Source organism: Malurus melanocephalus, unplaced genomic scaffold, assembly GCF_030028575.1.
Source record: "Malurus melanocephalus ecotype Western Australia unplaced genomic scaffold, MMel_1.1 scaffold_1, whole genome shotgun sequence".
Lineage (NCBI taxonomy): Eukaryota > Metazoa > Chordata > Aves > Passeriformes > Maluridae > Malurus > Malurus melanocephalus.
Genome location: NW_026623233.1, coordinates 4075106 through 4093085, shown reverse-complemented (window position 1 = coordinate 4093085; position 17980 = coordinate 4075106). Strand labels below are relative to the sequence as shown.

Sequence of the window (17980 nt, the reverse complement as noted above, 5' to 3'; positions counted from 1 at the left end):
GGGCTGAACTGCTGAACACGATCAGTAATTTTATAAAACTGTCATAAAGCTACATATATACCACAGCTTTCCTTAGACAAGGTAAAAGACATTGCTTCCATCATGTCATACATGTAATTGAGAACTCCACCAAAGCCTGTCCATGTATCTAGCATTTTATAAAGAGGCCCTTMCCCTTGTACTGACTAGATGCCAGAAAGAGACAGGAGTTAGAGGGACAGCTGACAAYATAAACATTTAATGGAAATTGTGGTAGCCAGGAAAATAAATTTTAAGTATTTATTTAAACCAAATCTGCAACTCCTGCACTTTAAAAATAAATAGCAAAAGTCTCTGCAGGGATATTGGTGAAAAACAAGGGCTCAAGGACATTGTAAGAATGGAAATTAAGGACAGCCTACAGAAAGCTATTTGAATACAAGTGTTAGGACCATAACTTTATCAGAATTGAAACACAGAGACAGGAAGCATTAATTTCAAAGGTATTAAAGGGAAGGCTACATGGCAACATAGAAAATAAGAAGGATATAAAGAAATGAAAGAAACAAGATGCAAAGCATTTTGGTTAAATTCTAAGATCATATAACCTTGTATAGATCCTAGCAGGTGATCAAAATATCAGAAAAGATAATGATGGAATAACAGAATAATGGAAGTTTTAAGGGACATCTGGAAATCATCTCATTCAATCTCTAAGAAGAAAACAGAATAAAAAAACCCGCAGAAAGTACAACAGAATGCCTGCAAAGAAGTGGGTAAAAGAAGAAAAAGGACAATACAGTGCAAGTGGAATASATGGGCAAATATAGGAAGAGAAAAAGGATAAACATACTGATAGCAATAACTGTGTCCAAAAAAAAAAGGGATAAAAGCCAATCCAGAACAGATTTCTGGTTAAGATCTAAACAGTAAGTCATTCAAGTGGAAACAGAACAAGAAACTTTCAATGCAGTTACAATAAATTGTTTGAATAGCTTCAAAATATTCCCAGAAAACATGATGTGAATAGAACGAGGCTGGATACACTTAACAGAAAGATGATGCTTTAATTTAGCATTTATCAACAGGACAAATCATAAACATTCCACACAATTAATGAAAGATACTGTGTAAAAAACCAGTGCATTAACAGAATTTTTGTGCTCTAGTTTTGAGTAACAGAGTAAAAGATGGAAAACAATCATAAAACAAAAATAAAATTTAATTTAACTTTTAATTAACCTCCAGTCATGTACATTCATAGGCATTAGGCATTAATCATATCCTGGTAAACCAAACAGTTCTGGTTGGAAATCTTCCATGGACTTCAGCACCACTGTTGCCTTTTTAAGATCTGGATTTAGATTTTCATCTGGAATCATAACCACTTGCATTCCTGCTGCCAGAGCTCCTTTGACTCCAAGTGGTGAATCTTCAAACACAAGGCACTGAAAAAAAGAGAGGCAAGGGGAAAAAAAATAAAGGAACAATGTTACTATGAACTTTTAATAGCTTGTTTTGAAAGAGAGAATGAGGCGGAGTGAAACTTTACTAGGAAAAGTAAATTTCATTCTTGGCTTAGACACCCCTAATYAGAACAAGAACAAACCTCTCAATTTGGACATCTGCATGGCAATTAACCTTTAATTAATTTCAATTAAAAAAAAAACATCAATACACATACTTAAATCCCAGAAACTGGTTATCCAGATGTTCCTAAGTGCTTTGTTTTATAGGGACAGGTTTAATCACAAGCTTAAAGTAAAATTAAGCAAGTGCCTAAATACCATTATAAGCACACAATTTAACTTTTCCAAACCAACTTTACAACCTGCAAAATGGCAAAAACAGTGCTTTCACTTACAGGAGTGAMATCTCTTACATACACAACACTAAGCTACCTAGGTCAACAGTAAGACTTGGGATGACTGGTGACAGACATCACTTATCAGAAATGAGTGCTGTCAAAGTCATGCTCTATTTCCTTAATTCTTCCAAAGCAATGGTGAGAAAGAAAATAAGCAATTATACTGGAAGGTCACATTTAGAGAAGAGACAGTTTAGTCAGGTAGAAGTTCCATACCTTACAATAGTCACCATCATTCAAGATTGCAGTTTGGAAGCAAAGTTGTTAAAAAAAAAAMCCCAACATTATTTATATGAATTTTATAGTTTAATATAAAAATATTAAGTAATAAACATAAGATAAATATATAAAAATCATATGGTCTGAATTTTTATTAAAAAAAGATAATGTTTCTGGAGTTCATTCCAGAATTTATATAATGAAACATCTCTTCCTGCCATTATCTAGAGCTCTGTTTGTATGTCCAGGTCGTGGACAACCTGAAGCAACTTTTGGCATCCAGCAATCTGAAAAATTCTGACTATGCTGACACATGGTTTCTAACACTTCTGCAATTCATACTGCATTTATTATCAATATTATTAGCACTGCTACTATTACTGCCAAAATCATTGCCACAAGTAATTTGAGTAATTGAGAACAGATGTTGGGATGGTTAAGGCACTTTTCCTCACATCTACTAACCAATGCTCTCAGGCACACGGTGTGATTCCTGGGGCTGTCCTGTGCAGGGCCAGGAGGTGGACTTGGATGATACCTGTGGGTTCTTTCCAACTCAGGATATTCTATGATTCTATGAACATACAACAGCATACTACATCTTTTAGGTTCTCAAACATMCAACTATTTCATTGCAGAACATAAAGGACACAGTGTTTGTTCTAGCTGTGCTCAAAGAGAATCCAGTTGCARCTTGCAAAAACTTTATTATATTCAAAGAAAAACATTTTTGCAAGACGTTTGCAAACGTCTGCCCTATATATATCCATCTGTCAGAAAGAGTGGAAGAGGAAAAAGGAAGGAACCCTCTCCTTCTGATTTCCTTTCTTTCTAAAATATTGATTCTTGCCTTTCAATATGTCAGCAACAGCATGGAGTCTGTCAAGAGAAAAGGTGCTTTCTACCTTGCATGTAATAAAGTAAAACTTCATGATTTTTAGTCAGCCAAAGGAATTACATCAATCTGATTTGTCCCCATTTCCTTCATACAATCACTGCATTCCAATTTGAACAATGTGATACTTTCAACTGTTGATCATTATCACTATTACTTACTACAAATATGTAACTAGCTGACCCTGGAAAGCTTGGTACAATTGCTGTTACAATGGAAGCATGGCTCTGCCTATAGGTTTTGTTCTTAACAACACCTTAGTTCACGACCTTAAGCACTCTGAGGACAATAAATGAAATTCTGACAGACTTTGCTTTTTGAAGAATAAGCTTAGATGTTGCACAGAAGAGCATTATCAAGGCTTTTCAGAAACCTTTTCTGATCCAGCTCATACGAAAGAATGCTCTGCCTTGAAAGACCTAATTGACTACCATGATGTCACAAAGCGTACTGKAGGAGAAGAGCTGATGATTATAGAAGGCAATATGCATAATGAGAAGCTTAACTAATTCCCTGGAACTAGACACAATTAAAAATCTTAATTACCAAAGAAGCCAGGCAAATGACCCATAATTACAGTGACTTGCATGTCACAGGAAAGAAGTGTACCAGGTCCTCCTTAAGTCTTCCTTTCTACCGAAACTTATTGTCAACAGCAGAGTCACATTTCTAATGGATGACGAAAGGTTTACAGTGGTTCACACACAAAATGGATTTATTAATACACAGAGATGTTATAAACTCCTCACTGTCCTGGACCACCCACACACTAAATTTAGAGATATGAAAGCAGCCAAGTTCTTTTCCATTTTGTGCAAGTATTGCAACATCAGCATCACTCCARCTGAGAGACAGATGAGATTTATACAGACTTCAGCTGAGATTTTGGCTGCTTCTCTGCATCATTTCTAAAACCTGTGTCACTGATCAATACTACTGCTACAAGAKCTCTCAAAAGGTCATACTAATATAGGACAGTTCTCACTTTGGAATTAACTAAATGCTTTAAAAAGTAAAGTAGCAAAGTATATTAATTTATATTTCACACTATGAATCTAGAAAAAGAAAAATTAATCACTTAACCAATGGAAGAAATAGTAAGACCACTGGAGCACCTCATTACCTCATCTTCCTACATGAAATGTAAGAATTTAAGAAGAGTGTTAGTTAGGCTCTTGGTATGTACAGCAGGCCCTCTCTAACCTATATACTGCAAACGTCTGGATGGAATAATTATGTGACGAACAGGGATATCCCTAAGTGTTATTGCTATTAGTGATAACCAAGAAATCTAGAAGGACAAAAGATTAAGATCAGTTTTGAAACTAAGATTTTGAAAAATCTGTGAAGCTAATATATATGCATAGGGAGTGGTTATCAAACAAATATCCTTGACTACATATGACACTACTGTAACAGCTCTAAACGACTGAACGATGAGACTAAAGGTGCCATGATTTATACACACAGAATTTAACTGCAAATTTAACACTACCATCTATTGTTCTGTAAAGAAAGAATGGAAAAAAAGTTTTCATCATCTGTCCTCAAATGACACAGAAACATTTGGTATGAGAAAGTGACGTATTATGTTTTGGGCTTCTTATGGATTGCATCTTATACTCTGTAACTTGTTTATTTTAATTAATGTTTTCCCCCTTCATAATCAAATCAGTTGGTCAAAACATGATGGGTTATTTGTAAAATCTGCACTCTAGAAATATTTGGTACCCTTATACATGTGTGTGTATATATATATATATATGCACAATGCTGTCTTCTATAACTATTTAAGGACTAATTCAGATTTCATCACATCACTAAAAAAAGCCCCAAAACAGGCTGCAGGAAGAAATTCACCAAGTACAGCTACCTCACATAGACATCAAAATGACACYGTTATTTCTGTAAAGCAGAAGGTGATCAGGCCTTTCATTTCTACAGGTAACTTGCTGACGGTTCATTGCCAAAAGTATTTTTACTTTCTTGTGAAAAATATTTTGTCTCTTTTATATAGTTAAAATTTAAAACTAAGTAGTATCTAAGAAATAAATTAACATTCTGAAAGATAGCACTACTTCAATCATGGTTTGTGTTTTGTTCAACAACTTTCGTATTTTTCCTCGCTTAATTTCTTCCAGATTTTCAATATAATTCCAGTACTGACCAACTGTGTTAGTTGTGTGAGTGTCCCAGAAATTTTCAAGAAGCATAATATAATTCAGAATACAACACAGATACATCTATATCCCACACGAAATGCTGAGATGCTGAAAAGGTGCTKTTTGTCATTTATGGGAGGTGGTGGAAATTCACAAAGGGGAGAACAACAGCTTAAACATGTCATAACACAGATGCTGAGCTATTTTTAGCTCAGCTTATGTTTTCTTTTTTCCTATGTTCTGATATTCCAAGTACCTGGGAACAAAGGGAAAATTTATTTCTGGGTGACCCATTTAATATCAGAGTTACTTAAACATTATTGAATAAATCCATTTTAAGCAGCAGCAATATTTTCAATTTTGGTTTCCAACTGTGTTAATTCTCTGATGAATTAACAAAAAACAATAATGAAATAAYGTGATTAATGTTTCTCTCCTAATCTTTGGACTTATACTCCTTCCAGAAATAGTTGGAAAAAATCCCAACAGTGAATATAATAATGAATTACATTTCATTTTATTTTAAGGATATGTGCCAGTTTGACCAGCCAGGGATAATAGAATCATATTAAATATGCTGTTAAGAAAGTAATGCAGCTTACAGCCCCACAACTTAGTTCCATTAAGGAAAATGAGGAGCAAGCCAAGATATTTTTAAATGCTATAACAAATGAATAAACAAGCTGGAAACTTAAAATCAAATGAATTAAGCATCAGAGTATTCAGAAGACTAACTACAGCCATCATTCTTTATGAGTCAATGATTCATATTAGGAACTGTTTGGAAATTACTTGCACATATGCTTTTAAATTCAGATTTTTAYTAACTCACTACTAGGAGTATGTTGCAGACCAATATAAGAATCAAATTATTTACCATGAAACTTATAAACCAAAAAAATAATTAGCATAATTTCAAAAAAGGAAAAGAAAAAAAAGGGAAATGTGTTACATCTGCACATAATTAGATCACTCTGTCTTTCTAGCTCTTGCATAAATGCCACTTTACATTTCGGTCTACACAAACAGTTCCTCTCTCACAAACCATTTCACAGAACGTTATCTTAAGGAAGGCCAGAAGAAATAAAATGATTTGGATGGGGAAGAAGGAGAGGAAATTTCATATTTCTTGCTTGTTTTCAAGACTTGATCAAATGAAAGAAAGTGTTTCTGAGAGTGACAGTCAGCCCCAGACACTGCGAGACCAGGGAGAAGGTCACATTTACATGCGGGGTTACTCTGATCATTCCGGATGGCTGGAGCACTCTTTTCACAGAGCACTGTGTGTTTAGAGGACAGCACACTGGGAACTTTGTATGGCAACTTGTGTTGTAGGCCTCAAGAAATTCCCAGGCGTTTCTCAAACACTGTCCAATTATCCCAGCAGCAGAAATCTAACTCAATCAACTGCAGCTTGGATTAGCCATAGAAGGGTATTGTTCCTTCATGGAGAACACAAGGCAAATACTCAAGATGTTCTCTACTGAGGCTACTCATATTGCATAACATGCTGGGGTTTTATGTCATTTATTGCTGTAAGTGGCCTAAAAAGCAATTCTGTACAATGAAATAGTTAATTTGAGCTGCCTTCCCTTCCACAGAGGACTGTCTTTACCAAGCCTACTGAATTCCTTGACATGTAATACACAACACATTCAAGCAATGCACCGTGCACAGAGCTCAGAACTGTAGGACAATACACTGAGCAGGATCCCTTGGAGGCCATTTGGAAACACCTACCCAACACATGTCCAGCCAAAGCAGGCTGCTCAGGTCCTTGGCCAGAAAGCTTTGAGCACTTTCAAGTATGCAGATTCCACATGCCTCCTGGACAACCTGCTCCCATATGGTGAAACCATATGGTGAAACCATACGGTGAAACCATCCCTATGGTGAAAACGGTCTTCCAAGAATCCAGGAGCTGGTTGTGTTCCAGCTTGTTACGTTCCTGTTGCCTACTGCACAATCACTCTACACCTTAGAGAAGAGGSTACGCCCATCTCATGAGCAAACACATCAGAGATACGAACACCCCAAGGAGGAATTGTTTTGATGCATCCACATTCTAAGTCTCCAACGGAAACTGGAAGTAGGCACTGAAAGTATTTCCTGAATAAAAGCAATGAACTTTGTGTCACAGGGAATACGACAAACCCACAAGCACAGGCTGCCAGAGCAGGTACCTTCATTTTGTGTAAATGGACACCATCATTGCCTACAACTGCACCCTACTGCAGAATAAAGAAGGCATTTTATTCTCAAGGAGGAAGCTAATTTTTTTTAAAAATCTCTTTTGGCAACAGTTTTTGTCCTATAACATCTCCTTGATGTGTTATTTTCCCACASAGTGCACAGTAAAATTTACATCTATTTAATCTAAACATTATTTAATTTTTGTATAATTGACTGAAGTGTTAATAACAGCGCACATATGCTTTAGACATAGTTTCCTAATTTCTTCAATCAAGAGAGGAAGGGTGAGAAGAGGCATTAACCTTTAAACAGGTTTTCATTGGGAGTGCAAGAACATTATGGAAAAGGTATTTTTTTCTATTCAGTACAAGCTTCTCATTGAACTGTATGCAAGAGTGCCACCAGTCTGGAATGACTTGGTAAAATAAAGCTGTGTTACACTTGAACTCTTCCTGATCAGTAGAAAAAGAGCTTTCATCTTTCAAGATTCAAAGCTGAAAGTTATCATGGAAAATATTTAAGATTATCAGCATAAAACTCCATGCGCAAAGGCAGAAACTATCACCTTTAAGCAAAACAAACAAAACACTAATAATATAATAATTATTTTCTATATACTTCAACCACAGAAAACAAACACATTAAAATGGTTTGTTCTCAGTTCTCAATATAGATTTTCAAACAGGAATGTGGAGAACAATGCACAAAACTAAGCGGGAAAAAATATTAACAACTAAAGTTAAGAGGAATATAAATGCTCCTGTTGGGCAGTATTTGAATCATACGGGTTCATCCCTTCARTATAATAGGTTCACCCCATCTTATACCTGGCATGCCAAAAGCTGACTGCATGTGTAAAACCCCAAAAGGGCTGTGCAAGATTTTATGAATGTGCTCTTTCAACAGTAGCTCACCTGTGGGAATTGGGTTCTGGTTAGGAATGTCATAATTCCATCATTTATTTATGCGACAGCAATCTAAAAATATCACATCTGAAATGAAAAGCCTCATTACATCAATAATCAGATCTATTTAAGTAACTGTCCTCGTGATTTCAAAAGATGATTTCTTAGCCTCTTAGTTTGCAAAGCTGCTTTGACGGTGCAAGCAAATGGAGCTCAGGATTCAAAATTTCTTACATAATTTTCTTTACCTGAGAAATTATTTCTGTGTGCTAAATACATAATTTCTAAAGAATGTGAAATCTACCCCCAAAAGTAAAAGAATTATTAAAATAAATTTTTCCACATACTCTATGTATGATATATCTGTTTTAAACTATTTATTATGAGAAATAATTAATCCAAAGGAACCACTTTCCTAACCCTGAATGAGGGATTAACTGTAAGCGCAAGCAAGTTATACTAGATCAATGCAATTATTATTGGTAAAACCAATCTTTTTTTAAATAAGAATGTATTACATATTATGTATTAAGAATGAGAAAAATTTTTACAAAAGGTAATTATATACTTTTTTAAGATTTCAGTAGAGAAGTTGTCTTTCTCACTTTARTCTCTAGACTGCTTTTATCAGCTTTTTACCTATCTATTTCAAGCTATGAAAAATGCAGAGAAGAAATACCAGTGAATATCAAGCAGTTTTATTTGAATCAATCATTAGAACAGACTGCTCCTCTAAAAATTCCTTTTTACTATAAACTCCAAGCCCAAATATTTATGTAAATAAAATTAATATACTCTTAAAATGAATTCACATGTAGAAAGTTATGTAAGTCTTGATCTCAATGCATTTCAACATGCTTTTGTCACAATTTCCCTAATAATATTACCCAGCTATTTTAAATACTGCATAGAAGCATTTTTCAAATGCATTCATGACCCACARTTATCAAGCTGTGTCTATTTTTCTATTAGACCAGCTCTAACCAGACAACAGAATGCCTACAGTCACTTCAGTTCTTATTTTGACTCAGGCATGCTTACAGGAAGAGTAACAGGTGATTTTCCATGAATGGAATAAGGGATGCAAAAYATAAATAAATGCTTCAGAGTAAATAATGAACAAAACAAGAAAAACATACCTATTAAACTGTGCATGGATAAATACCCAGTGTATTTATGGACAGATAGTCTCTCTCTGTGGCTTAAGGCTTATCCAGTTTAAGATATACACTAGATCAGAGACTAACACAGCCATGACCCTGGCTTAACATGAACACTACTTTGGAAATACCAGCCATGGTATCAACAACTACTTGTCACACTTCTGCCATGAGTAACTACGCTTGTCACACTTCTGCCATGAGTAACTACTTTTGGGTACTCAGGTCTTCAAAGAAAAAAAATTATCGGTATCTGGGTTCTCACCAGATTTTCTTAATATAATTTTTATTTTAAAACCCCTCTCATTCTTTATATTTTAACCACAAACATTGTTCAAATTCAACAGGGTATAAAGCTGACAGATGGCAGACTAATTTAAAAGGAAAACTACCACATATTTGCCTGTAAAACAACCTCTCATGGGCAAAGTCCTTGAAATACTACATCAGGCCATATGCTTAAGTGAAAAGTACTTGTTCATCCAACACAATAATGACTTTCTATTAAAAGTAAGAATCACCACTTAGTGAATCTGGTGATCTGAAGTATCCTACATTTGCTGACCTTCAACAGTTTGAGTCAGTCTTTAGAAAAGGGATGAGAGCTGATTTCCCATKTAAACTACATGTGTCCATTTCTCTGAGACTGTTGAAACTGTTACTCTAAAGCTCRCTGCCACTTTATTTTGCCAGGTAATTATCAATTACTTATTGCTGTGTAATGGATCACACATAATGTACATGCATAACAGAAGATATGCAAATGCTACCTAAGTATTGTATGGACTCAGAATCACAATTCCAGCATGGCTGGTTAGAACATGGTATTAATGCCAAGGYTGTGGGTTTGATCTGCATATGGGCCGTTCACTAAAGAGCTGGACTCCGTGCTCCTTGTGGATCCCTTCCAACTCAGAATATTCTGTGATTCCATGACTGAGGTTGGAAGTGACCTCTGAAGGTCACCTGGGCCAACCCCCTGCTCAAGCAGGGACACTTGCAGCCCAGGACAAGATTCAGATAGTGTTTGAGTATCTACAAGGAGCATGACTCCCAACCCCTCTRTGGGTAACCTGCAACAGTGCTTAGTCACCCTMMTGGTGAAAAAGTKTTTCCTGATGCTCAGAGGGAACCTCCTGCTTTTCAGTTYGTGTTCATTGCCTCTGGTTTGAGCACCACTAAAAGGTGCCTGGCTCTTTGCATTACCCCTTCAGGTATTTGCTTACATTAATGTTTCCCTGAGCCTTCTCTTCTCCAAGATAAGCAGTCCCAGATCACTTTGCCTTTCCTCAAATGCAAGATGCTGCAGACCCTTAATTATCTCTGTATCCCTTTGCTGGACTCCTTCCAGTAGCTCAATGTCTCTCGCACTGGGAAGTGCAGAACTGCACCCAGTATTCTCCAGGTAYGTCCCCACCAGGGCTGAGCAGAGGGGCAGGATCAATTCCCTCAATCTGCTGGCAGCCACTCCTCATCAGCCACCTTTGCTGCAATGGCACAYTGCTGGCTCATGGTCAACTCGATGTCCATCACCCATTGTAATTACCTTTTCTTCTGACCATAGGAAATCAATTGGGTTTTCTTTCCTGCTCAAAAGTGTGCAGCTAGACTCACTGGTGCAGAGAAAGATGGCACTGTAATTGAGCTTCTAAATTAAAAGGTCTGAATGACAAATGTACAAAAAATACAGACAAAACTTATTGCTAAGTGACCATTAGAAAATCTATGATGAGAATATAAAACACTCCATTAGGAAGCGTCTCAGTCACCCCAACACTGATATAAACACATTTCTTCACAGTTAAGTCAAAGACAAATTGCCTTCTCTACAAATGCCTGCAGCCAAATTACAGAGAAGCACCTCAATGAGAGTTAATGTGCTTACAATACACACTTGCTTGGGAAAAAAACCAAAACCAAGTCATATCTGCCTAAGCACAGTCCACTCTTCTTTTCTTCTTTTAAAAACAAATTATGTGTATTTATATAGTAGTTAGATTACAATGGCATATTGCAAAGGGATTTTACATTGCTCTAACCATCACAACACGACCTGAAAGAAAACACCTCTAATACAGCAACACAATCAGTTCAGAAACAGATGCCAAGATACTGCCAAGAATCTGGATAAAGTGACAAGCAGCTGAGTGCTACGAGCAGCATTTTACTGGTAACTCAGAAGCTTCAGCACCCAGACATTAGATAAGATTCCCTAGGGAATCTAGGTTTCCCTAGATTCCCTAGGAAAACCAGACTGCAGGAAGTGTGTCAAGGTGACAAAGTATCACTGCCACATAGTCCACTGAATTTTATGTTCTGGCTACCAGGTAAAATGTGCTGTGACTACAAAAATAAAGGAGGACGAGCTGCCTGTCAGATGAACAAGCAAAAGAGAATCTCAAACTYTGTGATTCAGCACACAGGAAATGGCTCAGGTGATTTTATTCATCATTTTTTGATTTTTTTTAGAAGTTGTACTGGCTTTTATTATATTTCAAGTCTTTGCTAATTAATCTTAAMGGTAAAATTCATTACTGAATAGAGAAAACTGATAAATCAAATAGCAAATATGTCTAAGGACTGAGAACTGAAAATCTCATCCACACCTAAAGATTGACTGGGGGATTTATATTCTGGGTCTGCAGGTCTTGAAGGTGAGGAAAGACAAAAAAAATCTGTTTTCTCATTCACCCTGCATCTGCAGAAGAAACCACTTCCAATACTTTTAAATCCATAGAGAACCGTCTCCTCACTGGCAATGCATGCAGGTAGTTCTACCAGATACCAAGATGATGGATTAAAACTGKAAAGAAACAATTACTCTGCCTAGATAAGCTCAACTAGGTCATGTTTTAACTTTCGGTAACAAAGAAGCAGGTAGAAAATCTTACAAAATGAAGTGACATATGGCCTTTTGACTTAGTTCACATAGATATCCAGCATCTTGCACCTTGGTGAAAAGCAAAGATGTTGCTCATGACACCCAAAATGCTTTTCTCAATCAGATGTTCTCATGTTTATCAGTGCAGGCTTCCAGCCAAGGTTYTCTTCTCCATGTTTTCCTACTTTCCCCTATAAACTAAAAAAGTTTTTCTCCCTGCTTTGGTTGCCTTCCTGACTATCCTCCCTAAACAAAAGGAACAACAGCTCAGGTAGGCTGATCTTAATAGGAATCTTTCCTTCCAAATGTTCTGTGGTTATGAAACATCATATCACTACTAACTCCAAAGATCATGTATGGAACACAAATATTTCAAATTGCCAAGTTTCTACAGAGAGGTTTCTGTAAATTTTCATATGCAGAAATACATCCATATGTGCACACCCATGTTAATTTATGGGATAAATTGTCTTTGCACAGAGGAAGGAGCATAGCAGGTACAGCAAGGGCAGATAGGGGAACCTGAAATACCCTGGCCAGCTGCTCCCAGCCACACCGCAGCAGTCATCAGCCTACTCAGCTCAATCCTGTGCTGCCTGATGGGGCAAAAGGAGCCCCAGAGCCCTGTGAGGCCCTGGCCCATCCAGTCCAGATGCCACAAGGCCAGACCCACACACACACAAACAAGGAGAGGCTTCACAGCTCAGAGCACCCTGCTGGAACGAGACAAAAAGAGATGGTGGGGTGAGTAGGGGCTATCTGTTCTTGGCCATTGCTGTACCAGTCTGTGTGGCCTGTCCTGTTTCCTCTAATTAAACTCCATTTCTGATAATTTTCCAGGCCAAGGACTTTCTATTGTGCACACACACGTGCAGAGGTCTCAGTGTCAGTCTTGCCCTGTTCTCACAATGCAGCACCTGCAGTGTAAGTGGGGKTGTGAAGGCTAGCAAAGAGCATACTGGAGTAACTGGCAAGTAGGTGATGTGTCCTGGAAGCCAGGCATGTCCCCATGGGCAGGAGCACAGTCAGTGCTGTTCTTGGAGGGACAGGGTAGGTACAAGGTAGCCTTGGCCAGCTGCTGTAAAGACTGTGGCATCTGGAGCTGTCTGAGAGATCTGTCCCTGTGTGTACAGGAGAGACTGTGAARTGAGGGAAGCACAAGACTAGGATCCAGAGACAACTGAGTACCTAAATCCAGCTGCTGGAAGGATCCTTACTGCAGGGTGAATAGAGGGTAGATTTCTCTTGTATGTCTGTGCATGAAAATGACCCCACAAGGATCAACATAGGTATAGGTTTGAAAACACAGATTTAAATCCTTTAAAATTCCTAGGGTTATTCACACCTGCAGAACTTAACGGAAGGTGCTGGTACCATGAATATGTGTTACTAGTCGATGAATCACAGCATTTTGAACATTTGCCAATTAAGGTGATTTTGGTTTATGTTTTCCACACCAAATAAACAAACAAAAAATGAAACAAAAGCCACCCAAAAAAGGCAAAAGAGCAAACTGTGTGGATAACCCATAGACAAAGGCTTTGCAAATAAGATGAGAGCCATGGTCAACTGAAATAATACTGAGCCCTTTGCTGTATTTATAAAGAAATGCAAGAAGATGGTTGGCTTGTTTGGTTTTGTCAGGCAACACAAGCTTTTAATATCTCTAGTCATTCAGACTTTCAACTAAGATTTATTAACCTGTCCAACAAAAGCAATTTTGCAACATATACAACTGCAGTTCATTTTAGAACAGTTATTGTTCTGTAAACAGAAAATCCAGATTCCCCTAAAACAATCTGTTCCCCTTCTTCCTCTTGAAGCAAGAAGGAAGGCATGGCAGTAAGAGAAATTCTAAGTGAAAAAGATGTATTTACAAACTTATTTACACAAATACATAAAAACCGTAAAATTAGAAATTAAAACAAACTTTTACACTGACTACCTCAACTGAAAAAAACATGCCCCACCTTTGGCAATAATGATGAGAAGGGCAGGGGAAACAGAGAGGGGGAACAGCTCCATGTTTACTTTCCATATTTTCTGTTGTGCAACTCAGCTCAGATGGCTCAGAGATGTTTAGAAAGGAGGGGGTTTATTAGGAGACTGGAACAGAAGGAGCRCAATACCTACCTGGAACACCCAGATCTTATGTGGTTATCCAGTCTCCCTTTATGGAGAGAAACATATGATGCTACGGAATGGGTTACTGCTGTTTGGGGCCTCGTCCAATAGCCTGACAGAGGGGAGGCAGCCACAGCTCCGTGCCTGCAGCCCAAAGAGTAGCAAGGCTGAGCACAACCTCCTAGCAGGCACTAGCAGCCAAACACACACACAAATAAATGTACCTGTACACACAAGGCTAGACACACAGGTCAATGAGTTATACTCATTGACTCATAGCACTCCCAAGGACCCATGGGGTCATTCAGCTGTCTCTTCTCTGGTGCTCACATGCTTGCACTCAGCCTGGCCACCGGCTCTGTAGATGCCTGGGCTAGGCCCCTGTGARCTGCCATCCCAGACTGGGGGCTGGCACCTCATTTTGCCCAGTTGCCAGCACCTAGATCCTTGCTTGCTCGAATCACTGAACCATGGCCATGTGAGCCTCTGCCCGGGTCTGGTTCCAGCTGCTGGCTGCACACAGACACAGACCACAGAACAGATGCCCATCAGCCAGGAAGAGTCTGAAGTGGAATTTGCTAATACAGGACATACTCCACAGTAAGGAGCTGTGCATGGCTGAACAAATGTGTCACCTATTTACACACCCTGTGTTTTTTATCCCCTTATCCCTCTATTTTCCTGTAACAAATCCTGATTCAACCCCAAATTCTCTTCMTCTGCATCCCATACTGTGTGCCATGCCCTAGGTAGCATCTCCCCTCAGTCCAAAAGGATTGATTCACCTTGATGGCACTTCTAGGACAGCCCCGGGAAAGCCCAAACAGACTGTCCCTCCCTCTGAGTCCTTTATCTGGGCTCCTGTCTACCTTAGGGACTTTGTGCTGTTTTGGCCATTTGGAGATGGGCATCTGATGGGATGATGACTTGTGTGACAGGTGTTGGAGCAGTTGGGAAGGCATGATCTTGGATCCCCCACCTCCTGTCACCTCTCTCAGCTCTTCTGTGGGACTGCAAAGAAGCTTTTAACACAAACCCCAATATCTGCATCCTGTAGTGTTCCTTAGGATCTGTTAAATTCTATGCAAGTTTATGCATCACATGCTGCTTGATTCCTAACACGCAAGACCAGGAATCCAAGTAGTTTCTTTCACAGGTCTTTATAACCAGGGCCTGACATGCCATATACACGCTAAATATAGAAATCAATAGAAGAAAAAGTGATGCTCAAATCAGACATCCTATTTTTCCTTTCTTCTCAATGCTGCTATTATTCCGATGTTCGGTCTGATCCTAAAGCAATACACCACAGCATGTCACAAGCATTATTATGTCTTTATACTGCCGAGTAACTGAAATCCTTTTATTAAAATACAGCATTCTGTGATGGGTTTCTTCATCCTTGGACTGACATTGAGCCTGAAGCTCTTACTAGTAATCACTTTACACAAAGCTAGATCACATACTCAGTCAGAGAAGCTAAGGACTCAATTCACAGATTTTTGAAAATGGTGTGAAAGCTGGTGAGACTGAACTGTTCTAGCAAAGAATAGATACATTTCAAAATTTCTGAGAAAAACTACACTGAAAGCCTTTTCTAAGTATTTGACTTCTGCAACATTTTATTCACCATTCATTAGCAATATATTATTTAAACAAAATCAGGAAACAAGAAAGTTACTCCACTAAATATTAATCATCTTAAAAAAATTAAGGCTGTCATTTACCAATATCACCTGWAAAGAGGAGCTGTAAATAGGAAGATATCAGTAAAACAGTCTTCCACCAGCYTACTCAAAGTCAACAATCATCTTTCAAGTGTTCTTGCTCTTCAACTGATTGCTAAGATGATAAGAAAAAAAGAATCAAATGACAGGAGAATGGGACAGTAACAAATTGTCCAAATGCCTTAGAATTACTAGTTAATGCAATACTAGAATAGAAGATGACACACTGACATCAGTGTTTCTAAAGAAAACTTCTTTACTTTGAGAGACATGCCAAAGTGCACATTTGCAGCTGACTCTTCTTTCCACTATCTCTGTAAGATTTTAAATTTAGACAKGTAGAATCTTAAATGTTTGAAGAGTTTTTGCTGTAATGTTGGCCTTGTCACATCATCTACCAATCCCCTTGAGACAGAATGCTTAGCCTCAAAAAAGTAAATGCTTTTACTATTTCAGTATATACATCATTAACTTATCGACTGTTTCCTCACTCTTCATCTACACTCCCTAAAAAATGTTTGAAAAAGCCTTAAGAAAAAATGGGCTACTGCACACTATTAACTCTTTATAATTTATAATGAAGGTATATAGGTTACTTAATGCAGTTACAAATTCAAGTTTTCATTTTCACCTTCAAGGCCCTATATTATCTTACCCACAATTACTTATGTCTTGCTTTTATTTCCTTCTACTCCCTAGACATCTTCTATCCTTTCCCTTAATTGCGTTCTTTATCTCTTTCTCCCACTTTCAGCTGTATGTCTTATATCATGCTGACCTCTGTGCCTTGTACAATCTTCATGCCTACATTCTTTACCCTTCTCCAGCAATATATTTAAAAATACACTGTTTCAGGAATCTTTGGTACATGCTCTTCTTCCTCCCCTTCTTATTGCTGGGCTATTAACTGAAATTTATCTTGCTTAAATYACTTTTGTGCCTTGCTGGACCAGGGCAGCAGAGAACACAGCTAAAAGCAGAGCTGTCTGATTTACTTCTTATTTCTACCAGGAATGACCTCTGTTAACTCTTAAACTCTGAGGAGAATTGAGGGACAATACTTGCTTGTCATCTAAAATGAGACATTGGAATCTCGTTCACTAAAAAAGCCAGAATGTTCATTAACTAAGTGCCACTCAGTGTGTGTATCATGGTAGTTTCTACAAGCTACATCTGTACTTCCTATAGTCTAAGATGGTTACATAGTGCCCCAACAGTTGACCAGAGTGGGCTCCATGCCTGTGCTCTAGCATACATGAATACGATGCTTTTTRTCCCCTCATGGATTAATGTGTACTWAAATGTAAAATTACATTTACTGAGCAGTACACAAACATCAGGAAACCACGGAAACATTCCCAGATGTAGTAATGGTCACAGGATGGTAGAGTCATAGCATTATTCCTGACTTCTAAAACACCTGACTATAGGAATTCCACCTTCCCAAAATTCAAACACTTACTCTACACAATATAACTCTGAATGGAGTTATCGTATGACTATTGTACTAATTATAACTGCAAAAATAATTATCTTCTGAGGAACATCTTAAGAAAACTGCAAACACTTTTTTCTTGAAATTTAAGAAGAAAAAAATCTCAATGAAAWTTTTTGGCCTGGAAATTTAAACACTCACAACTGAAATCAGTCTTCAAATGATACACAGTAGCTAATCTAAAGATTGCAAATGCATTCTACCTCAGGGACATGATCTTTTTTTTTGTCAAAGAAAAGGTTCTGTTTTCATACACTTGGGACAACTGCATTACTGAAAGTAAAAAGCAGTAAGATAAGTTACATACAATTATGCTTTTTGCCCAYGGCACTTTTTGAATCAGTAATATTTTGAGTCTGTACTAGTTTTGAAA

At 37.7% G+C, this 17980-nt stretch overlaps 1 protein-coding gene across 1 annotated transcript in view; it reads right to left on the bottom strand.

Annotated features, from left to right (window-relative positions):
- Positions 1 to 741: 741 nt before the first annotated feature.
- The window catches only part of PUDP (pseudouridine 5'-phosphatase), a 68227-nt gene continuing 50988 nt past the window's right edge, over positions 742 to 17980 (bottom strand). The window contains exon 4 of the mRNA XM_057389963.1: positions 742 to 1427. Within this exon, the coding sequence (XP_057245946.1) occupies positions 1254 to 1427 (174 nt within the window). The 3' untranslated portion in view covers positions 742 to 1253. The remainder of the gene's footprint in view (positions 1428 to 17980) is intronic.